We start from the raw sequence: 25672 nt of genomic DNA, 5'->3' as shown, positions 1-25672 counted from the left end.
ACAGACACATGGTGAAAATTCTGTCTTGGAAAGATACCCTATCGTAGGAAAGAGTGGCATGTATATGTCATTTCATTCTAACACACACACCCACTTCCCTCCCTATCCTGGTAGGGATGTGATACCTGAATACTTTCTCCTGTTCTGGAAAGATAGATGAGGTACTAGAAAGTGTGTAGACTTTCAGAAAGAATAAAAACAATTTTTGCAGCTCCAGTGGCAGTGTGGCAAGGCCAGAGTTAATGGAGCAGAAAGACAGGACACATCAGGCTGGAGGAAAACTGGCCACAGCTTTGCTTGCAATAATTGGAGCATTGCTTAGGGTATGGATCCAAGCATCGAACAACTCACTTGCCACTCAGTGGCATGCCTCCCAGCCCAACTGCTGAGAGCCAACTGCAGGGTGACAGGGATGTGATCCCACCTGGATGCAGCTGCATTATGGTTCCCCTGCCAATAAGATAATGACCACCCCCAAGCTGCATATGCCTTCTTGTAGTTTCCTTCCAGTATCTCTTAAGTGAACCCCCCCAAATGGGGTGAAACATCCAGCAGGATCAGTTTCTCACTCCCATCTAGATCTGACCCAGTACCCAAAGAACCACCCCAAGAGGCAGGTAGGCTGCCTCCCAGTTCCCTCCAATGCTCTGATGACTGCAGCCAAGGTTGGAGGCGAGCCCCACCCCCTCAGGTGGACCCCAAGGACTTCTCTGGTTTGATGGCACCCTGCAGTGCCTCCCAATGGCATTGATGAAACCATCCACCCCATGCTTAGATTCGAATCCCTCCTGGTTCCAATTAGCAGCCAGCCAGGTGCCCTAGCAGTCCACTGCTCTCATGGTGACCCTTGCTTGGTTCCAGAGGAAGGCGTAAAACTTTCAGGAACTGGGCCAGTCTAGCCTGGGAAAAAATTCCTTCCTGACTCCCATGATAAGCCCATGTGCAGTAGTGCAACTCCCCCCACCCATCCTTCAACAACCACTCTGCTGTTCAAGGCCTATGATTTGCTCTTGGTATGTCCCTGTCAGCTGCTGCTGTGCAGATCCTCCAGTGCTGCCACTGTGGCCTCCCTGGCCACAGGGAGACCCCCACAAGGGGCGGATGTACAAATCACAAACCTGGGATTTCCACCGCACGAGGGCTTGTATGGGGGCCGACGGCAGCCTGATCACTGCCATGTTGGCTGTCCCACTTCTGAATGAGTGGGCCCCAAAGTCCCTAGATGGTAGCCCTAAGTCTGTCAGGGCCATCTGTGAACAGGCACATGGTGAGAAAGGTGCCATTTGCATGTATGAAAAGGATGTCTGGGAAACGGGGTAGTACAGCCAAGTACTGTGTAGCTGCCTAGACTTACCTAAGTTGCAATCATTCAGTTAACAGTTGTGAGCATTATGTGGGGAATATTTTAGATTCTTAAAAAGATGCTCAAAGCATAAATACTAAACATCTGTCGCATAATGTGTTCTACCTAGCAAGCTCAGAATATTAGTTGGTACTAAGCTGAAATGAACACAGATAAAACCGATATCATGCTGATTAGGAAAGCTGATGAGGGGTTGACTTGACAGCACAAGTCGGGGTTCAGTAGTTATTGGCTGTTCAGCTGAAGGTTCTGCATGTGTTCCTTGACCTAGTTGTTTGAATAACAAAAACGGGTGGTTGTTACAGGTGGTTGTTGCTAAAAGTGCTTTTTTTCACCTTTTTTGAAAACTGTATCCCCTTGCTAGACCTGACTGGTTTAAGAATACTCACCCGTGTTGTGTAACACAACAACTAGATCACTTAAATGTGCATGACATGAGGCTGCCCTTGAACATGACAAGTCAGAAGCTTCAATTGGTACAAAAAGTGGCTGTCAGCTGAATAATGGCACAGTGATGTTGCTTCCATGTCCATTTTAGGGTACTAGTTCTTGCATCTTAAAGCCATGAATAGCATGGGACTCAGGTATCCAAAGGATTGTCTTTTACTACATGAGCCCATGCATTTTTGATGATTTTGGTAGTTTTATGTTAATGATTATTTTTATACATTTTTGACCCCCCTCCCTTGTGTGGGGTTTCTGTGTGTTTGCTGTATGTAAATGTGTTTTGTTTTGTTAGCTCCCCTCAGCTGTGGAAAGAGAGAGCAATAATTTTTTTAATAAGTCATTGAGATTGGTTCTGAGCAGAATAGTATGCTTCCATGCTGTAATACAAATGTTAAATATGAAATACCCATTGTAAGTGATATCTTTGCAAATGCTTGCAGTATTTATATTTTTGGTTCCAAACCTATCTGGATTCTTTTTAGGCCAGCAATTTATGTATGCCAGTTTGTACCAGCAAAATATATGTATCTATTCAAATCTAGTAGAAGACATGAACAAATAAAAAAAAATCTATGGTGAGAAGGAAACCTAATGAATGATTAGTAGAGTTCAATTTTTGTTTTCTACTCGTTCTCCCAATTGCTGCAGTTAACTAAACACCTCGTAGAATTTAACATTCTTCAGTCTCGTTTCTTTTCTTTCTTTTGCCAAGAATATTCACAAATATAAGTGTAAAAGAAAATTGTCTCCTGAAATCAGTGCAGTAAGGAATTCAGAGCAACTTCCATGTGGAAATGCTATATAATAATGGAGGGTTGCATAATTGAGAGACTTGATGCTAATTGCAAAATCATTTTTTCTTAATCTATTTATTGAGCCTGGAGGTCAGAGCAATTAACAAAAAGTTTACATAATTACACTGAGAGATCTCTGTCTTTTGGTGCTACACCTCTGAAGATGCCAGCCACAGCTGCTGGCGAAACGTCAGGAACTACAATGCCAAGACCACGGCAATACAACCCGGAAAACCCCCAACAACCATTACATAATTATTATTCAGAAGTTTAAGACATGAACATATCTTCTAAACCGTTCACCCCCTCTTTGTTTTTGTTTTTCATACAGGAAATAAAAAAAGATGTGAAAAAAGAAAGTCTTGCCAGCAAAGCATCAGAAAAGTCTATACATGAAGTTTCCAATGGAAGCCCTTTACTGTTGTCTGAGACAATTATTAGATCCTCCAGAAAAGGTAATGTACATTTATATGTAAATTTTAATGAATAACTTTAAAAGGACAATATGTTTGCAGCATTTCCATTTATCAAACTAGACAAAAGTACATCGATTACTCCTTTAGAGTGGTAAAATCCTCTTAAATAGGAGAAGCACAGGTATATAACGGCTGTCTCAAGCATTCTTTCATTTATTTATTTAAAACATTTCTATGCGGCCTTTCAAACCAAGGCAGTGAACATCAAAGCTACATTTTTTAAAAGTCATATAAAAAACATTTAAACAATTCAGTAAAAATGTACAAACCACACAGCCAGGGAGGAGAGCCAATAGGCACTACAGGTGGTATTCAAAACAAAACAAGAAAGTCTTGATCCACTGGCAGAAGACAATAATAGAGGGAGACAGACAAATTTCCCTGGAGAGGTAGTTCCAAAGTTTTGGTGCCATGACCAAGAAGATACCCATCAAGCCTCAGATGGCAGGGATGCCTGAATCTGGGCCTCGGGAGATGACTATATAATGCTGTATAGGGCTGTAAAGGTCCATTCCAGCAGATTCAGAGAGGATCTGTATAGGGTCTGGAAGCAAATTGAGAGCCAGTGTAGATGGAACAAGACTGGAGTGATACGATCCCTGCAACCCACTCCATTCAGCATTCTGGCTACAGCATTCTGTACCAACTGTCGCCTCTTGACAGTCTTCAAGAACCATACAATGCAGAGAGCATTGCAGTAATGTAATCTAGATGTTACCAGGGTATGCTTCGTAGTGGCAAGATCTTTCTCACCCAGGAAGAGTTGCATCTGGCTTATCAGCCAGAGCTGGTAAAAGGTACACCCCTGGCCACTGCTACCACCAGTTTATCCAACAGGTGGCTTGGGTCTAGCAGTACCCCTAAACTACAAACCTGCTCCTTTAGGGGGAGTGCAACCCCATCTAGAACAGTAGATACCCTAATTCCCAAATCAAACTTTCCCCACGCCAGCAGCACCTCTATTTTATTGGGATTAAATTTCAGCTTCATAGCCTTCATACATTCCAAAATTACCTCCAGGCACTTGTTCCAGTTTCCACAGCCTGTCTGGGATCTGCTGGAAGCATGAGATAGAGCTGGTTGTCATCAGCCCAGATCTCTGGATGACGTGTCCCAGCAGCTTTCCATAGATATTGAAAAGCATGGAAAACAAGATAGAACTTGTGGGACTCTTTAGGGCAGAGGTCCAAGGGTCTGAACAGCAGTCCCCCAGCACCACACTCTGAAACCTATCTTTGAGGTATAGCGATTAGAATTTCAAATTAGGATATGGGAGACCTGCTATGTCATGAAGAGAAGCAGGAAGGGTCCTTCGCATGTGACTAGAGTGGGCACAGTCCAGAAAACAGACCTAATTTTGACACGGTCCTGCCTGGTTTGTGGTTCGCGAACATGCAGTTCATGGGACTCAACTTTTTCACAAATTTTGGTCTGTTTGGGCCGGTCCGTTGGTCCGTAGTTTGTGAGTCCAGACATCCTAGCACCAATCTGTCAATTCCCAAGGCAATGGAGAGGACATCCACAGATCTTTTGCAGCTCTTAAAAGCTTGATAGGCAGCTCTGCCTGCCAAGCAGAGAGTTCCCATTCTGCAGTGGAGGGGTGGACGTTCTGCAGCCAGTCTTAGCCCTCAAAACCTTGCTAGGCAGCTCTGCTTGTCAAGCAAAGAGCTCCCATTCTGCAATGGAGGGGTGTATGTTCTGCAGCCAATCTTAGCCCTCAAAACCTTGCTAGGCCTGCCAAGCAGAGAGCTCCCATTCTTCTCTATGTGAGCAAGGAGCGAGAATTAATTCCCCAGGCAACGGCTGGGAAGGTGTCTGTGTGATGAGTGAGGGGGCTCTTCCCCCACCCTTTTCTGTTTGATCTTGCCTCATTGCAACTTTTTGGTGCTGCTAGCCAATGCAAGTCAATTGGCATTTGCGACTCATAGTATCTACTGGAAGTTTCCTGGGGGCAGCCGCTTTGGGGGTCTGTAACTCGGATATCCAAAATGCAATCTTGACCAATCTTGGGGGGTGGCTGGAGGAGAGGCTACTGAAAATTCTCTGTGAGTTTGGGCTCTCTGGGTCTCTCAGACCCAGAGTTTGGGCTCTCATGTCTCTTACTTAAAGCACATTTAAGTAAGAGACATGGGAGTCCATTGTGTGTTGGTAACAACACAGTGACTCTGCATCAGATGTTCAATGGGGGTTTTGTTTTCTCCCAGGTCACCTGTGCCATTTTATCCTCACAATTGTAGTATGCAGGTAGAAGCAGCTTCACTCTCCTCCTGCTGTGCTTTTATTTCTTCACACTGTGTAGCTGCTATCAGCAACATCAAAACACCTAAGAGCAGCTCCATCAGTAGTGTGATTTTGCAAATGGAGCAAATAGGAAGCAAGAACAACACTGAAACTGCTTCTGCCCTCACACTGGGGTTGCAAGGAGAAAAGGGCAGGGCTGAGTCTGGGAGTCACAAAACTCCATTGAACGTTTGATACAAAGACCTCACCTTGTGCACCAACAGACATGAGGACTTTGTAATGTGTGAAATAGGGAGAGAGATCTGGAAACTGTGTTCTTGACCAGTACTTTGCAGTGAATCTTGTAAGTTAACCACTGTTGTTTTTAATACAAGTTTTTTGTCATTTACCTCCATTATATCATGATGAAATAAACAGGTACATTTTCAGCAAGTTTACATATATTTTATAAGCTATAAAGACCACCTGACCCAGACAGATTATACCTTGGTTACTTGAAACAAAGCATGTTGGTGTGATTTTGACAGGTCTGCGGTGGACTGTTTTTTACCTCACTGGTTATTCTCTCCAGATAACATGAAACCATTCAATAGAGAATTTAATTTGAAGGCAAAATGCTGTCTGTTATACCTTGGAGATTTACCAGATTCTGTTTCTTATCACAGAGCCAAGTCTTTGGTAACTATGAAACTTTAAAATGTGTTGTTTAAGAAACAAATTCTCTTCCTGTGTAGGAGTCTCTCTGAAATGCAGGAAAACCTCAGAAGAAACCAGTATTGGGTTATTGAGCTACCAAGAATAAAAACACCATACGTTTTAATCTAGATAGATGAACCTTGGCCATCTTCAATAGCAAAGCAGATAATTTTGCCTTTGGCATAGTTCAGTCTCAGAAAAAATGCTATCCCCATCCTCCCAAAAATATCCTGGAAAACAACTTAATTGCAAATCCCCCCCCCCCAACTCCAACCTTGCCTCTGCAATAAATACCCTGGTAATTTTTAGATTAGGCTTCTGGAATTTACTCTGCCTGGGGAATGTCTTTGAAGAATATTCGGAATGCTTACAGAAGTGGGTTGTGGAGATCACATCACTCCAGTCTTGTTCCAGCTATACTGGCTCCCAATAAACTTCCAGGCCCCATTCATGTTTGCTGTGGTCAGGGCCGGCGCGCCCATGAAGGCCAGGTAGGCGGTGGCCTCGGGCGCGCGGGCTTTGGAGGGGCGCCGGAGGGAGTGCCGGGGGCGGAGGCATGCGCAGCGAAGCTGGCATGACTGGGATGCAGCTACTACTGCAGCCAGCCAGCCAGCCAGCCAGCTCCGTGCTGCTGCCGCTGCCGCCGCCGCCACACACCCCAGCCGGCTGCAGCCTCCGGGCACCGCCCCAGCAGCGGCTCACGGCTTGTACGCCCAGCTGGGGTGCGTGGCGGTGGCGGCACGGAGCTGGCTGGCTGGCTGCAGCAGCAGCAGCAGCTGCAGCCAGCCACACCAGCTCCGCTGCGTGCTCCTCCACCCCAGCCGGTTGCAGAAGCCGTGAGCTGTTGCTGGGGTGGCGCACGGAGCAGCCTCCGCGCACCGCCCCAGCAGTGGCTCACAGCTTCTGCGCTCGGCTGGGGCATGTGGCGGCGGCAGCACGGGGCTGGCTGGCTGGCTGCAGCTGCTGCTGCAGCCAGCCACGCCAGCTCCGCTGCGCGCTCCTCTGCCCCAGCCGGTTGCAGAAGCCGTGAGCTGTTGCTGGGGTGGCGCACGGAGCAGCCTCCGCGCACCGCCCCAGCAGTGGCTCACAGCTTCTGCGCTCGGCTGGGGCATGTGGCGGCGGCAGCACGGGGCTGGCTGGCTGGCTGCAGCTGCTGCTGCAGCCAGCCACGCCAGCTCCGCTGCGCGCTCCTCTGCCCCAGCCGGGCACAGAAGCTGTGAGCTGTTGCTGGGGCGGCGCACGGAGCAGCCTCCGCACGCTGCCCCAGCAGCAGCTTGAAGCTTCTCTGCTTGGGGCTCCATGAGCTGCCCAGCCCCCCTGCGGCACGTGATTACATCTGTGATGATGTCATCACGCAGTCCGTGGTGTGCGTGCGTGCGCAGAGCACGCACGTGCCGCCTCGGGCGCCAGAACCTCTGGCACTGTCCCTGGCTGTGGTCACCTTCAGGGGCCCTTCTTTGGGTGTCTTCACCATCTTAAGCTAGTTTGGTGTAATGGTTAAGAGTGGCAGGACTCTAATCTGGAGAACCAGGTTTGATTCCCTGCACCTTCACTTGAGCCAGCTGGATGACCTTGGGTCAGTCACAGCTTCTTGGAACTCTCTCAGCCCCACCCACGTCACAGGGCGATTGTTGTGAGGATAATAATAACACACTTTGTAAACCACTATGAGCGGGCGTTAAGTTGTCCTGAAGGACATTATATAAATCAGATGTTATAGCTGGATGGAAACCTGAAAAAAGACCTTTTGAGTCAACAACACTGAAACTATGAATTTCCCTCCCCAGGGAAATTTGTCTGTCCCTCTTGATCATTGCCTTCCAGTAGTGGGTGAATAGTTATGTTTCATTTGGCATTCCCTCACTGACCCTCCATCCTGGTTTTATAATAAGCATTTCTAAAAGCTGTTTTAATGATTTTGATTTTTCACCTTCTTGGAGACCTTGACTTGGGTAGAAAGGCATCATAGATCACAGAACTTTTAATCGCAGGACATTGTAAGGTTGAAAGTGTTCAGTGCACTCTAGCCTCGTTTCTGTACTGTATGTTTAATCTGTAGTTACTGTTTCAGAGAGAGAAGGGGAAAGGCCCACTCCTGCTTCTAGTTAGATATGCTGTGTAACCACCCCCACCCCCGATTTCATAAAACGGTATCCATCACAGCAGCCCAGTTAATGTCACCCTACAATTGTCTTATAAACTTGTCTTTTATCTTGTTAGTCCTGCTAATGCTACTCTATGTGAGTATGAGGCTCTATTAAAATTTTAGAGCCTTTACAGTTCTGTTTGTTTTTAAACTCCATAAGGTTTTCAAGAGTGTTTGTCCAAATAGACATTTTTAATCTGCATATATTTTGGTGAGCCTTGAGAATATATTGTTGGTGTTTTCTGTACTTCTGAATTAAAGCTGATATTTTCACAGCTCCTATTGTCAAAGGATGCTGAACCTTTTCTCCAGTAACCAATGAAATGCTCATTACAGAGGAACCGCAATATCAAAAGTACAGAAGCCTAAAATTATATGTTGACAGCTCATTCAATTCTTGAATTAGGGAAGGAAGGTACTAGTTGCAGAAAACAGCATTGTTCTTCTTTTAAAATACAGGATCTTGCAATAAAGGAAGTTATTTGGACTGCTAACATAATGTATGTTCTGTCTTTTCTGCTTTAATGGTAAATGTCATAATATACAGAAGAAAATCTCAGCCAGCTCCTAGATTCAGCATGCTTTTTTATACTTAAGAATTCAGAAGCAACAGTTCCATTTCCCCTTTTTAATATGAAAGGACCTGATTGCTTATACAAGTCCTCAATGTGGCCTTTTATAAATAGTTGCCTTCTTTATTTAATCTGAGACACCCTACCAGGATTTGGCATATTGTGAGGTAGTAGATGTTCTGAGCAGTAAACAAACAGAGCTTAAAGCAGTTAAGGTAATACTAATAAAAGAAACCTCCATTCAAGTTTCAGTGGGTATGAAGTCAGTGAAGAACTGTTCCCAAATGCTTTCTTGGTAGTTCTTATGTTGTGATTTTGGGTATAATAATTTATCAGCCATCCTAATGGTTGTCTCAGGAATGGGTTGTAGCATATTTGTAAAACATGCCCCACCCCCATGAGTACTTACTTCATTAGCTGAATCTTATAAAGCCTTTTTGCTAGCACAGGTCCTGATACCAGTGCAGGAGAGACTGCTGCTAATGATATTTATTTATAGGATCCAACATATTTTGTCTGTGGTGAAAGCGCAACTTTCAGGTACTGAAACAATTCACTAACAGAAAACTAATGATATCACAAAAGAATTGTAGCCAGTGCAATACATACGCTTATTGTATTGTAAGAGGTTCTTTCCCTCTTCGCTTTTTTCTACACCATGCGCAATGGTGTAATGACTTGTCAGACTGGTATGGGGGAGGCCCAGGTTCAGATCCCCTTTCTGCCATGGAATGTCGCTGGGTGATCTTCAGTCAGTCACACTTTCTGAGTCTAACCTACCACACAGGGTTGTTGTGAGGATAAAACAGGGGAGAAGAGAACAATGTAAGACACATCAGGTGCCCAATGAGGAGAAAGGGTATAAAATAAAGTACATAATTCTGTTTAATAATTGTAATAAAATGTACAAAAGGTTAAAAAATAACTTAGTTAAAATGAACATGTACACTTCCAAATCAGCTTACTGGTGAACCTAATGATTGAATGTGTAATAATGTTCTTTTGCACTGGTCACCTTTTTTGAAAATGCAAATAGTGGCTTGAATCTTTTCTAGATTTCTGTAAGTGCGGTGGAGGGGCATATTAGCCAGTCCTAAACTATTCCTTGGGGTTCCCCCTTCCTCAAGTATCATTTCAGGGTGTGTTTGGGACTGCTATGGGTGGAAGGAATTGGCAAAAATCACTCCCCCCTGTGTTCCTACATAAATCAGGGTGAGATCCAAGTCACAGTACCTTTACATCCTCATGCCCTCCCTTATAACACTCCACCCACTTTTTGGATGGGCTATAAAAGCTCAAGGATCTCCATTCATTCCTGTATCTGAAGATGAGAGCTCTGACTTTTGAAAGTTTATACCCTGAAAATCTTGTTGGTCTCTAAGGTGCCACTGGACTCAAATCCTGCTGTGAAATTCAAAACACTGGCCCAGATCATGTGAATGGGTTAGATGTAGACTTAGGGATCTCCATTCCTACTGGTATCTGAAGAAGGGACCTCTAACTCTCGAACTTTTATACCTTAAAAATCTTGTTGGTCTCTAATGTGCCACTGGACTCAAATCTTGCTGTTCTACTGTAGATCAACACAGATGCTCACCTAAAACCTGAATTTCACAGTATCTTCTATAACAAGGTTAGGATTACTCCAGTTTTGTATGATCTTCTTTCCTTTAAAAAAAAAACACTAAATCCTTAAGATCCAACAATACACATTAATTTCACAAAGCAAGAATGCATAATCAAAATCCCTTAATAGCTAAGGTGTAACTATTACTAAGAATTGTTAAAAATGTTCTCGAATGGCCATTCTGGTTTAAGAAGAAAGATTTTACAGGATCAAAGACTTACCTAATCCACCCGCGGGTCTGCTGGGAAAACTAGAACTAGAACGTAAACTGAAACAAAAACTGTTATGGTTCAGATATCTACAGGTTAAAAGCATGTCAGAACAAATAGGTCTGAAGTCAGTTATGAAAGAACCATTGACAGAATTTGAAATGGTGCTACGCTCCTATACAACGCAAAAAAAGGGTATGATATCGATACTTTATTCTATCCTTCTAAACACGGTGAACAAAAAACAGATTTCATGTCAATCCAGCTGGGCCAAAGACAGTAAGGTAGACCAATCCTTGGAAACCTGGAAAAAAATTTGGACATCAGACATTTTCAAATCAAATGTTATTTCAACTAAGTTACAATCTTTCAAGATTGTGCACAGGTGGTATCTTACCCCTAAGAGAATATCACATATATACCCATTGGCTTCCCCACAGTGCTGGAAGAAATGTGGAGAGGTAGGTACGTTCGCCCACTGTTGGTGGGAATGTGCACTTATTAAAAATTATTGGGGTAAAGTGCTTGAAGAAATCAGAGTAATAACAGAGTATATAATCCCATTAGACCCCAAGATTATCTTCTTGAATCAGTGGGGTGATTTACCTATACCTAAAATTAGAAGAGATCTGATTGCAACTTTTCTTGTAGTAGCAAAGAATGAGATAGCTTTGGTTTGGAAGAAAAACTCAGCTCCCTTAATTGAAGCATGGTTGGAAAAAGTGTGGAATTATTTCATTGTGGAAAAAACACACAACGATCTCTATGTAGCAGAGAAGTTTCTGGTGAGCTCTAATTTTGTGGAGAAATGGTTCCCGGTTTTTTGAATATGTTGAAAAACATAACATTCAGCCGAAATCAAAAATCCTTCAAACAATAACTATGTCAAAGGGTTTTACACTATAAAGTTCCACAATGTATATAACTTTGTTGACGTGCTGACTCTCCTTCTGTAACAAAATTCCATGCATTGAATTGATTGTTTGTTTGTTGTACATGTTCAAGTTTGTATGTTGTAATTGTTTTCGTTTAATAAAAAGTTTATAAACAAAAAAAAAAGACTTACCTAATCTAGTTTTCTTTTGAAGAACAACTAGTAGGGAAAAGGTATCAGAAACGGACAAGTGATCCAAGTGTTCTGCCAACAACTGCATTTAATATCAGACTGCTAAAGCAGTTAGGTATAGTTACATGTTTTGGGCCAATATTTTAAATTAACTTTATTGAGTGACTTCTGCACAATCATGGAAGACTGCCTATTTTTTTTGGCAGAATCCCAAAGAATTTATAAGATAAATTATTTTCAATATTGTAATTTTAATTTAAAACAATTGGTGTAGGCGTGGAATTGGCATGCCACACAGCCTGCATTAGCTGACTCTTTACATTCCTGTTCTCCTGGTCAGTTGGCATGCCACACAGGAAGAATCAGGGAGTAGTTTAATATGTTTCATCTAAGTCTCTCATCCTTCACAGAGCACAATACTCCCATACACTCTAAGTAATATTCTCATACACTTTAAAGCTCATGATGTACCTTTCATCATGCTTCACAGATAAGACAAAGCATGATCACAGCATATTTGCTTAGTTGGCTGTGACTGGTTTGGAATGTGTAACTGTTGCTGTAACTGTTGCTATAGACATATTTGGGCATTGCTCTTTTCCAGGTTCCTGAAAACTTCTTAATAAAACTCTCGCCTCCATGTTGGAGGGACAGACTTTGCATCTGGACCTTGGTCTCCTGTCGTTACTACAAATTGGAAACTGTAAATAAATATTAAAATGTTGCAGACTGAAGAGGAGAAAATTAACTACAATATTGGTTCTATTGCATTTTCTGTTAGGTTTTAGGTATGAAGACTGGACAAATTTGGTGTAGCTAATAATACTAGACAAATGCTATATGTATTTCTTTAAACCTGTATTTTCTAACACTAGGATGCTTGGCTTAGGCATAGGGATGATCTTTGTATTTTCATAGTTTCATTAAGAAACCGTGTTGGAAATATGTCATTTGATGAGAGAATTCCTCTCCTCAATATCTTCATAAAGGTATTTACACAGAAGCAAATGATATCTAATAGGTTACTAGAAGAACAAGAAGGTAACATTCAAGGCCATTTTAGGGAATTAGTTTTTATGTAGGAGACTGAAAAATTAAACCAATAAATACAAAGATTGGGGAAAATGAGGTATTTGATAAAGTGATTCTAAGGATGTAGGCCAAGTAAATTGAAGCTCTGGTACATTTTGCTTGTGATATTTTTGCAATACGTTTCTTGTGTTCTAAAGGACTCCGAACTGTGGGTGTTGGGGGAGGTGCTGGAAGGCTCCGTATGGCAAATGGACCTCAAAGATCTGGGGCACCAGAATGAGAAGGAAGTACATTATGTATAATAGAAACAACATTTAAATCTTATTATTTTAATAGCAGTTCAGCATGTCTTACTAACCAATTAATTTTTAATTACTTCTACAATTCCACTTTTATGTAAGATATTTTTAAATGTCACTGGGGGGGGGACAAGAAAAGGGGAATTCAAGGTAAAATGGGAATTACTTGTGCCAGTTAGTTGTACTCAAATATATAGACAAAAATTTGAGGAATTCAGAAGATGCACTGTTAATACTTTTCTCTGTATCTCTCAGTAAATTCCTTATGGGACCCTTTAGACCATACTCTTTTTGATCTTGACATATTTCCATCTGATCTTTTTCAGGTAAAAGGCTTAGTTTAAGGAGCATGTGTGTTCTCCCTGATTACTGAATGTATATTGCTGTGTGTAAGAGATGGAATAAATACAGGACTGGTGCGGTTCATAGATCAACTTTAAAATTAAAATATAATGCAAAGAAAGAATTTTACATGGATTATAGATTCCAGATTTAGACATTTTAGCATGCATGTTAAAGTCCACATATTTTCATAGCTGAGTTAGGCATACAAGTTACAAGTTGAGTATATCTTGCTTGGACTAAAAGATACAAAATGAAATTATATTATATTCTCAGCTTCCTGATGAGCTTTACCCCTCCCTTATCTGTGGGACAGACTATGGTTTTTGTCAGAGGTTTTTGGCCCTTTTGATTAGCTAAGAGTTTAGGCCAGCTGCAGGCCTTGAAAGAAGTTGTTTCTCAGTAGACATGGGCACGAACCGGAAAAAAATGAACTGGGAGGTTCGAGGTTCATACAGTTTCACAAACCACGAACTTGCCCTGGTTCCCAAACCGGTTTGTGTGGTTCGTGAAAACGTCACTTCCAGGGCAGCAGAAGGTCTGCAGAATAGGGGTGTGAGCTTCCGGTTTCCCCCTTTTAAACGCCAGCCACTTTTCAGCTGATGGGAGGGGAATCCCTATCAGCTGAAAAAAGCTGCCGGCTGTTCTGCTTCCCATGTTTGCAGAAGTTTGCTTATTCCCTGCTGGCTTTAAAAGCCAGGAAAGGGCTAAATGGTTGTTTTTCCCTTCCTCCTTTGGGGTATACACACACTTTTTTTTCAAAGGCAAGAAAGTGTAGCAACATTGTAACATTGTAGCATTGCGACATTGTAACATTACTGCACTTTCCTCCTGGCTTTAAAAGCCAGGAAAGCCCTTTGGAAACAAAGTGGCAGGGAAGCAGCAGCAGCTTCCTTGCCACTTTGTTTCCAAAGGGCTGTGCCCTTTTTTTTCTCTTTGCAAAGCCTGAAACATACCTTGGAGGGAGGGGAAATCAGCTATTTAATACTTTCCTGGCTTTTAAAGCCAGCGGGGAATAAGCAAACTTCTGCAAACATGGGAAGCAGAACAGATACTGAAACGCTTTAAAGTTCCAGCCAGCATTTGAAAGCAGCAACACTTTTCTTGCACACAAGAGAACTGTTGCTCCTTTCAAAGACCAGCACTTTTTTCAGCTCATGGGAGATCCCCCTCCCATCAGCTGAAAAGCAGCCAGGTGCACACCTCTACTGCAGAAAGCTTATCTCTGGTTGCCTAGGAAACTGATTGATCGGTGCCAGGCTGTCTGCAGTGATGAACCAAAAACGAACCAAACAAACCAGCCTAAAGTTCGTCCTGGTTTGTCAGAAATGGGCTCTGATGAACTGCTGGTTCACAAACCACGTACCAGCCAGATTCGTGATGAATTTTGGTTCATATTTCAATTCGTGCCCATCTCTTATTTCTCAGTCTGTTTCTGCCTACCTGTTCCTGTTCTTGCACCCCATTCATGCTCTTGCTCCTGTTCGTACTCCTTGGGAATATCCTTTCTTGGAGGACCCTTTTTCCTTCTGCTCCTGAATACTATGCGTCTGGTGGATTCCTGTGCTAGCAACTTTTGTGCTTTTGTCTTTTGGATTTCTGGACCAAAGAGCTAAAGTTCCCATTTGGACTGTGAAACTTACTGAAGGTAACATCTGGAACAAGTTCAGGGATTTATAAGAGCGTGTTGTTGGTTTTTTGTGCTTCTCCACATACTTTTGAGCTTTTCCACATACTTCTACGATTATTTTTGTTTGCATTTGTTCATTAATAAATTAGCTTTTCTTATATTGGTGTGTTCAAAGTTGTGGCTTCAATCCAAATCCAGTTCTTTGGCCACTTTGCCACATGCTACCCAGTTAATTGGTTTTGGAACTCAACTTTCTGGGTGCCTACCTAGCAGGGCTGACTTTCATTTCTTTAGTGTCTTGAGGGCTGGAGGCCTGCTTCTCAAACTGCAGGGTCAATCAAAGAAGCTGGTGGCAGCTCATTACCCTGGCAGTGAGGGTTTTCTTGCCAATCCTTTTGGAACTTTGCCTTCAGACACCACTAAAGGTGACTGGCAGCCCCCAGGGTATCCAAGTAGGCTTGCTGGTAACCTCTACGTGGTTGGCGGTGAGGGATAAGAATTGAAGCTTTAATGCTTGATGCTCTGCTCTGTTGTGAGCTGGTTGTGCTCCTTGATAGAATTGTGTGTGGGAGAGTTTTTAAAATTTTTGTTAGTAAGCTAAGATGGAATTTTACAGAGCTTATTGCAGATATCTGGAGGAGGAGGAAGAAGAATTTCTCCCTCTTAGACAAGGATCTGGATGCACTAATTTTGTGGACATGGAGAGAGCTTTACCACCCAACTCAGTAGGTTGGCAGGATATTACTAAATTAGAGGAGTGGGACTTGGATTTATTGCAACATGAAGATGTGAGAGCTCAGCCTAGTTCTAGCCCTGAAATTCAGGACTTAGAAAAACAGATAGATGAAGCAGTGGCTGTTGTGTTAGCTAGCACATCCTGAAGGCAGAAAGTTATCTCCAACTTGCCCTGAGCACCTTAGACGCCTTGCTGAAAAAACGCCTTTGCCTTGAGAGGACAGATATGGAAATTTGCCTTAACCTCAGCATAGCCATGTCTGTGAGAACTGTAGAGGAGAAAATTGTCAACCAGGCTGGCAAGCACACCCAGCTTGTCTTGTCAGGATCAAATGTTACCCAGAAAGTTCTGGATAAGTATAATGAAAACCCAGTTTTCTGGGGATTTAACCAATTTGTGTACTTTACTGGTTCCTGGAGATGCAGACCATTATGACAAATACAAGGCCATGGCCAAGAGAGATTTGGACCATTTGCTGAGAATTACAGGAAAAAATTCTGTTGTGTGGATAAAAACATGTACCTAGAGGACTGCATGTCTTAAAGGCTCATCTTGTTCAAAAAAAGAATTGATTATGTTCTGTTTCAGCAATTCTTCAACCCCATTTTGGATCCTTGCTAATACTATGTCTTTGTTAAACTTGTATTCATTTACCCTATGACATTGTTTAAGGAAATGTTCTTTGCACTGTATGGAAATGCCTCCCCTTGTCCTTGCCACTGATTGCACTAATCTTACACTATGTAATTCACCTTGAATCTCAGTGAGAAAGGCAGTAAAGAAAGAAAGAAAGAAAGAAAGAAAGAAAGAAAGAAAGAAAGAAAGAAAGAAAGAAAGAAAGAAAGAAAGAAAGAAAGAAAGAAAGAAAGAAAGAAAGAAAGAAAGACTTTGACCTCTGGCTTTCTGGTGAGAGCATACATACTTTCCAGGAGTTAATTCTTCTAGAAGAAGAATTAATTCTTCTAGAACAATTCTACAAAGTTATTCCTGAAGATTTAGCAGTGCTTATTAAGGACCAAGTGCCTAAAACTATTGATGAAATGACAAGATGAGGAGAGAGATGAGTCTGAATAGCCCTAAAATTTGGACTAGAGGTGCTTCAAGGTCAGCTCTGTTGTAAAAGACTCTGAAGTTGAACAGCTCCAGACTTACTGTTTCAACAGTTAATGAGATAGCCTAGTCTACTACTGTTACTTCTGACGAAGGCAGACTTAAAGTGTCACCACAAGCTGGATTCTGTTTCTACTGCAAGCAGTTGGGCCCCGTGAAAACTGACTGTCCCATTCTGCAGATGAAGAAGCCCAGAGAATGTACTGGCAAGGGAGTTGGTGTTACTACAAATGTGAGAATACTCTTCTTGAACCATCTGAGAACTGGGAGATGGAAGAGGAGGGAGAAAGACAACTGTCTCTGTGGGGAAGCCCTCAGCCATCTCTTCTGGGCTAGAAGAGACACTATGGGATGTACTGGGACAGGATGCCCTGCCTCCATTTTGAAAAGTGCATCAGTTCTGGTAAAAGACTCTTACATTGACCCAAGGTGAATAGGCTAATAATGGAATTCCATCATGAAATGTATGTGAATAATGTCTTTACTGCTGGGTGCAGTAAACAGACACGTACCTGTAGCCAGATGTTTGCTCATTTCTGGACAGCCACCAGGTAAAAAACTGTGGATCCATATTACCAGGTCCATATTAAGTATAAGGACTTTGAAGGGGACTTGCTTGATTTAGTACATGACAATGGGCTAACTCCTGTACTTATTGGCAACGACCTGAGGTTCAAAGTTCACCATCTAGAAGCTATACTTCAGTTTAGAGCTGTTACTAACTCTTGTGCCAGTACTGAAAGTGTACCCACCCACCCCTTGAGCCAAGCGACCACGTTTGATGTTGGCCCCCTTGCTTCACTTTGGTATTGAGGGATTCCATTCCTGTGCTTCAGTTTGGTTCTGTTGGGTTTTCTCTGGGATGAAATTGCACGGCAGAATGAATAGACAAGATTTATGAATACGCATCAATGGCCCAATTAACTTCTTTTGTGCACAATAGACCAATAGCAGAACTCTGGAAAAAATGGAAAGATTTCTTCAACTACTTAGGTTAAAACTAAGATAAATTAAGGTAATATGATATATAGATAAAACACAGGAGAAATGATTGATTAAAATTATTGATACTAAAGTTTGGGTATAAGCAACTAAGGAGAGGGAATGAGAGCTATTATATAACTTAGCTGTGTTGTTATTTACTCTGAATATATCTTTTTATTAGCCTAATTTAAATTCAAATGTAGTGCTTGTATAAGTTCTTACGCACTTCCTATTGTTATATTTTTAAAAATAAAAAACAGGGTCGCACTTACCTGTAACTGTTGTTTGTTGAGGTCTTCTGTGCAGGCACACATACCCTCCCTCCTTCCCCACGGAGTGCTCTTCAATACTTACCTGTGTCTCTACTTATCTGAAGTGTCTGGTGGCTCAGGAGAAACTGAGGGTCAGGGCACCGCCTCTCCCAGAGCACAGATTGTTTTCAGGAGTTAACAGCCATGCTTGCACTCTAGGAGGGGAGGGTGTCCCATTCTTCAGTTTAAAGCTGTGGAACCTACTGATTGGCAAGCCTGCACATGCACAGTCCCATGTGTGTCTGCATGGAAGAAGTCAACAAACAACAGTTACATGGAAATGCTACCCTGTTTTCCTGTTGGAGGCTGATGTTAGCTTGACATTGCCATAGTACACTCCCACACTGATCCGCCCTGGAGCCAGTGTTGCCATCCAGCTGATTAATGGTCTTAATCCCTTAAAGGACCAGATGCCACTCATCAGCTTGCTGGCATCCCTTTAAAGGTGGTGTCTGAGTTTTATCTAGTGGGCAGTGAGCGCATCTTCTTGGCCCGGCCCAGAGGGATGGTTTCTTCTGCATTGTGGACTTCTCAACATTTACATGTGATCATAATCTCTAGACAATATTTGTGCTGCACAAATTATTGGGAATGTAAGAAGATCCAGCAACATGGTTCACTATTCTTTCTTCATGAGACTAGTTATGGGCTTGAGTCTGAAAGCTATATCAGGAAAAGATAGTATCATTTTTCCTCACAGACTTGTTGTCAGAGGCTAAGTAGTGCAAATGCATTTTTTTTAATGTCTGTGTTAGGAAACCAATAGATGAAAAGCCCAGCCAGCCAGCAGCTGAAGAAACAGCTGGCCTGAAGGTATGCGCTAGAGAAAGATAAACTGGTGAGGGGTGTGAAAATGACACACAGAGACTTTAGGTACTGTATGCATCACTGGCAGAATTTACTTGATGTTCAAAGAAATGGAGCAGAAGCTTGATATGGGTGGGATAAAAATAATTTTAAAAACACAGACATGTATGGCACTGTGATGAGAACTGTTAAGGAAATGTTGTCAAGAAAGAGGGAAAATTCCACTGAATTTCTATATAGTTTTAGGTTGCGCTTTAAGCTGTCTTTTGTTATGCTAAATCTGTCTTTAGATTCTTGGTGCGTACATGACTAATCTAGAATATTTCCCAACAGAAATGTTTTTGAAAGCACTTAAATCAGGTCCCCCAATTTCTTGAAAAGAAGATACCAGTGGTATTGCTTTTAAAGTAATTTTATAAATGGATGTTTATTAACTTTCAACTGGCATATGATCACTGTCACCAGTTAATGCTATAACTGCTGTATTGAAACATTAGGAATTAAATGTTTGGAATCTGACATTTTATAAAATGACTTGTTACTTGAAGTCACTAAAATGAAATACATCATTTTATATTGCATTTAGAAAAAATAGTCATACCACAAATTAAGATGGAACAACTGCTTCCCCCCCCCCCGACTTTTTGCAGCATATTGTTAGGCAACTCATTTTACTATATTGTCTTCTCTTTTGTAAATCTGGACATCTGCACTTCAAAGCAGAATCTGAACTATGCATAATAGCTTCCTTCCTTCCTTTACAGTGGTTCCCCCCTTGTGGTGCACCATATGGAACAGTGCGTGTCTTTCCCTTTTGTATGGGGTATGGAGAATACAGGTTGGCACAGAATAGTAGGGCTTGTCATGCAAGAAGTCACATGTGTGCAAGATCTGGAGAGGAGGTACTTTAAGCTGTCCACTGAATGGCTGAGCTGATACAAAACTTCTGTGTGATGGAAATGTCAAATGCTTGTTTATTTAAGGGGTCAAGCGGAACTCTTCTCAGTTTCCCAGTTCTGTGAGCCTGTTTTCAAAGTCATGTGATAGGGATACTTTGTATTTAATAATAAAAATACACCAGGATTCAAAGATCTGCTTTAGATGCAATAAATGCCTTATGCATTTTCAGTAGGCTTTAAAAACTTTTCAGCAGTAGGCTACCATGTTGTGTTGCAAAATGGTTTTTGATTTGAAATACTCTCCACTTGTAAAAGTGATTATCGCTTTGTGACCAGGTGCTTGGATGAACAGTATTAGTTCTCTAAATTTTTGAATACTAGCAATTTTGTATTTGTTTATATGTATATTTTAATTGTATTTATATATGCATTTTAAATGTTTTAATGTTTTAATTATCTGTTTGCCTCCTTCGGGACCCTGTTTTGGGTGGAAAGGAGGCATATAAATATTTTAAATAAATAAAATGTATGGAGAAATGATTAAACAAATCAATTTACTCTGAATTATGCAAGATTTTATTTATGTTTAAAAAATAAAAATGAAGCAATATCATAAGGAACCTTACAAACAACAAAAATATCAATACATAGAAAAATACTAAGAATGAATAAAAATGAAGTGTATGGACATTTATTAACATGGAATCTCCAATATATGAAGAGAGTCTTCTTTTAAAGAGTTGTCAGATTGCTCGGCTGTGAATTAATTTGGACATAGGGCTGGATCCAACCAGCTTTTCTGCTAGTGAAAACAGAGGGGTTTCTTTTGATCATTCAACAAAAGCTATGCTGGTCATCATGAGACCTGCATGGACAAAAACCATGTTGGTTGGGGGCTTAATAAGGAGGAAAATTCAATGATCCTGAGCAAGAAATCTGGCTGGATCCCACCCATGATGCTGTCATATTAGAATTTATGAGCTATTCTGATTTTATAGTGCTCCAGACTTAAAAAAATATGTATGTGCTAAGTTTAGATCATGGAAGGTGGCCACTGGGATGCAAGCCCCCACCCTCCACCTACCTTTCTCCTTCACAGGTTCTGGTTATTGGGATGGCTGTTTAACAGGGTCCTTGTGTAGGAAGGCTTGGATGCAAGAAGAGGGGCAGCTGAATGCATGGAGTGTTCCCCTTTGATCTGTAGCTAGTGGCTACTGGGATGCAAGCCCCGCCCTCCACCTCCCTTTCTCCTTCACAGATACTGGTTGCTGGGACGGCTATTTAAGAGGGGCCTTGTGCAGGAGGCATGAGCCAAAGGGTGAGAACACAAGGATTCTTGGCCCATGGCTCTTAGCCTGGGGTGCAACAGCTTGGGGACACATATCACTTGCACACGGTGGAGGACACGAAAGGAGAGTAAGAGTTCCACTAATTTTTACTGCTTCTGGAAGGGATGCAACACCAGCTGGCCAGTGTTTACTTAAATATACCATGGGTGTAGTCCTAAACTGTTGTCTGAATTGAGACCACCAGTGTGTTTGATATATGAATATGTGGTTTTGGGGGTGCATTCCTGAGCTTTCTTACCTGGTACAAAATATCTGGTGAATTTACTGTTCAAGTGCATATGGGAGCTGGTAGATATGAGGGTAAGATTTATCAAAGGCAACCAGTATCAAGCAACAGTACTTGTTGTTTATCTAACCTTTCTAGCATTCCAAGTGCTTTCAATGGGGCCACTTCTGCCTCCACTGCTATGCTAATACTATGCAATACCAGGTCTGTTAAGAACAAGGAACAAGGTTGCATGCATTGCTGAGATGTTCCAGGAAGAATAAATTGATGTATCTTTCATAACAGAGACATGGCTGCAGGAAAATGACATGGTGTATCTGTCCCAACTAACTCCCCCTGACTATGTAGTCCTACAGCAACCTTGCTATGGTAGCCGGGGAGGAGGGTTTGCTATTATTCTTCATGAGTCCTTTAACTTCTGCAGACTTCCAGTACAAGCTATAGCTGGTATTGACTTATGCTTCTGTTTTTGGAAACTAAAGATATTGTCTACAGACCACCCAGCTCCACAATAAGCACACTTTCTGAGTTGGCAGAGCTGCTAGCAGATATGGTGTTTAAAGATACCTAGACTTATTGTTCTGGAGGACTTCAACATCTATGCTGAGTGTTCCAAGTCAGGTCCGGCCCAGGAATTTATACCTTCTCTGGCAACCCTGGGTCTGTCTCAAATAGTGACAGGCTCTACGCGTGAAAGATGCCACACCTTGGACTTAAGATTTTGAATTGACCCATTAAGGAAAAGTCTTGTTTTAACATTGGAGATTTGGCCTGAGCCATGGTCAGACCATCACCTGCTGAAGGCAAAAGTGAATATAGCCCCAATACCCCGTAAAATGGATGGTCCAGTTAAAATGATACACCGATCAAGGTTCATGATCCTTTTAGATTCCAAAATGCCTTGGGGAATTTTGGAATTCCATACGTGTTTTATGGAAGCTGCTGTAGAACCATGGAATGTGAAGCTCCTTGAAGCTATTGACACTGTTGCTCCTTGTCAACACCTCTGGCCCTTGGACTGAAAGCCAGCCCCTTGGTTTACCATGGGACTGGGTGACCTAAAGAGAGTTGGAATACACCTAGAAAGAAACTGGCAGAAAACTCACATGGAAATTAATAGAGCATACTACAGAACCCATTGGAGGACCTTTGAAGTGTAAATGAAAGCAGAAAGGAAATGTTATTTCTTAGCAACCATCTAGTTCATGATCTTCTCAGTTGTTCAAGGTATCTTGATACCGTCTAATTCTAAATCCGAACCTTTACAGTCCTAAGAACAATTAGCTGTGAGGCCTTTGCTACGTTTTTCGCTGATAAAATAGCATGAATACGCTCTGATCTGATGCTAGCTGTAATACAGACAAGATGGAAGAAATATTTAATACACTGTCTGGCTCACATATGGACTGCCTTGAACTAGTTACAGTGACAGATCTTAACAGGATCTTGTCATCTATGAAAGCCATTACTTGTGCGCTGGATCCCTGCCCATCTTGGCTGTTAAAATCAAGGAAGGACCACTTAAATGAACCACTGAGATCTATTGTAAATCAATCACTAACACAGGACACCTTCTCCAGGCCACTCAAACAGGCAGTTATCCACCCTCTAATAAAAAAAAAACATCCCTAGACAAAAATGATGTGGCCAATAATTACTCTGTCTCTAATCTGCCGTTTCTGGGCAAAGTGATTGAGAGAGCAATAGCTGACCAACTCCAGGTCTTCTTGGTGCTCTGGACCCTTTTCAATCTAGATTCAGACCAGGTCATGGGACAGAGGCAGCACTAGTAGCTTTAGTGAATGTTCTCCGTCTGAATATAGACAAAGGCCATGCCTCCTTATTGCTTCTCCTGGATCTATCTGCAGCCTTTGACACATTAGACCAAGAAGTGGGCCTCAAAGGATGTGCCTTGGACTGGTTTAAATAATTTCTCATGGAACAGACTCAAAGGGTTGCTGTCAGTGATTAGTTTTCTCCAGAATAGGAATTATCTTGTGAGGTCCCACAGGGAGCAATTCTATCTCTCATGTTATTCAACCTCTATGTAAAGATTTTAGGATAAATCATTCACAGTTATGAAGTGAGATGTCATCAATATGCAGATGACAGCCAACTCTATATCTCACTATCCAGGTCCCCACAGGGTGCTGTAGAAGTCTTGGTTCGCTGCCTCACCGCTGTGGTCAAAGGACTGAAAATGAACAAATTGAAATTAAACCCAGACAAAACAGAAGTGATGCTCATTGGGAAGTCAGAGAGCTTGAAGAACATTGTATTCTCCACTTTCGACAGAGTTCATCTGACCCTTGCAGACTCGGTTAAGCACTTAGGGGTTATACTGGATCCAGCTCTACTACCAGAAAAGCAAGCTAAGGCAGCCACAAAAAATGTTTTCTACAACCTCATTCTAACCTGAAGGATGGCTTTCCACCTCAACATGGCTGATCTGACCACCTGGATCCATGCTGTGGAAACATCAGGAATTGACTATCGTACTGCCCTATACAACAGAGACCACAACGAGGAAATCAAAAGAAGATTGACACTTGGAAGAGCAGCTGTGAGGGAGCTAGATAAGATCCTTAAAGATAAAGATGTCTCTCTGGGAACCAAGATCAAGATAATTCAAACAATGGTATTTCCCATTATGATGTATGAATGTGAAAGTTGGACAATGAAGAAAGCTGACAGGAAGAAAAAGGATTCATTTGAAATGTGGTGCTGGAGGAGAGTTCTGCAGATACCATGGACAGCCAAAAAGACAAATAAGTGGGTACTAGATAAAATCAAGCCTGAATTCTCCCTAGAAGCTAAAATGACAAAACTGAGGCAAGCGTACTTCGGTCACATTATGAGAAGACAAAATTCTCTGGAAAAGTCAATAATGCTGGGAAAAGTAGAAGGCAGTAGAAAAAGAGGAAGCCCTAAAACGAGATGGCTTGACTCAATAAAAGAAGCTATGTCCTCCACTTTGCAAGATCTGAGCAAGTCTGTTAATGATAAGACATTTTGGAGATCTTTCATTCATAGTAGATGAAATCTACTATGTAGATAGAACGATAGAAATCTGCTATGTAGGTAGTACGATAGAAATCAAGGGCTCCTTCTTGTCTTTACAAGATTTTAGTAGCCAGGATGGGCAGGGGTTCAGTGTACAAGTAGCAGCCTTCAAAGATGACAGGATTCTGTCAATAACCATCATTGTAACTGAGTCAAAATGGTCTATAAGTGAACCAGATTAGGCATTTCTTCTACTTTGCCTATATAGTGGCATCCAGGATTGACAGGATTCTGTCAATACTCATCATTGTAACTGAGTCAAAATGGTCTATAAGTGAACCAGATTAGGCATTTCTTCTACTTTGCCTATAGTGGCATCCAATTCAGAGAGTATTCATGCTATTTTATCAGCAAAAAACATTTCAAAGACATCGCAGCTAATTGTTCTTGAGACTATAAAGGTTCAGATATAGGAGTCAGAAAATGGCAAGATACCTTAAACAATTGGGATGGTCATGAACTAGCTGATTCAGTGGTTTCATCAGCTAGTTCATGACCACTCTCACCAAATCATGCCACTCTCACCAACCCTTTCATGAGGGACATTTGCTGCTGTATAGGTGCTTTTGGTATGATTCCTACGGAGGTATGTGGATGCTATGGAGTTTGACTTCCTGAGGGGTTCTTTTAGTGATCCCAATAAATGAATTGTCCCAGAATAATCCGGGGGTGGGGTTGGGGGTGGTTGAGTTGGGTGTGTGTATGTGTGAGTGTGTGCACCATCAAGTCACAATCTATTTATGGTGACTCCAGCAAGGGACTTTCAAGGCAAGTGAGAAGCAGAGGTGGTTTGCCAATTGCCAGTGCCTTTCTTTGCAGAATCTTCCTTTGTAGTCGCCCAATCCAAGTACTGACCCTGTTTAGCTTCTGATATGTGATGAGATCAGGATATACCATGTCACTCACACACCTTGCCAATTTAAATGAACAATTAGCATTTAACTTTCACATGCATTCCTCCAGAGGGATTGTTCTCAGTTTATTACATTTAAATAAACGTGTATCTTTCATTCTCTATTAAGGGAATATTCAAGAATCTAGGTAATGTAAAACAAATGTATTCTTAATTCTTGCTTTGCTATTCATTAAAAATGTGTGCCCTCTGATTTAAATTTGGCCTAAATTGGCCTTTACTAATGGATCAACTAAAGATTTAGTTGATTAGTTGGTAAGTTTAATTCTTACATCCCTATTTTTAGTGGAATCAGAATGTGAAATGGTCAGAGAACAGAGAGAAAATGTTTAAA

General features: G+C 41.9%; 1 protein-coding gene across 3 annotated transcripts in view; it reads left to right on the top strand.

Moving 5' to 3' along the window:
- Positions 1 to 25672, top strand: part of SH3KBP1 (SH3 domain containing kinase binding protein 1) — a 188121-nt gene that overhangs the window by 75322 nt on the left and 87127 nt on the right. For all 3 annotated transcript variants that reach the window (XM_054973613.1, XM_054973612.1, XM_054973614.1), the window contains one exon: positions 2936 to 3059. In XM_054973613.1, coding sequence (XP_054829588.1) covers positions 2936 to 3059 — 124 coding nt within the window. The remainder of the gene's footprint in view (positions 1 to 2935; positions 3060 to 25672) is intronic.

The sequence above is a fragment of the Eublepharis macularius genome, chromosome 3 (assembly GCF_028583425.1).
Source record: "Eublepharis macularius isolate TG4126 chromosome 3, MPM_Emac_v1.0, whole genome shotgun sequence".
Taxonomy (NCBI): Eukaryota; Metazoa; Chordata; class Lepidosauria; order Squamata; family Eublepharidae; genus Eublepharis; species Eublepharis macularius.
The sequence above is the reverse complement of the archived record's forward strand: the minus strand, read 5'-3'. Positions and strand labels throughout refer to the sequence as shown.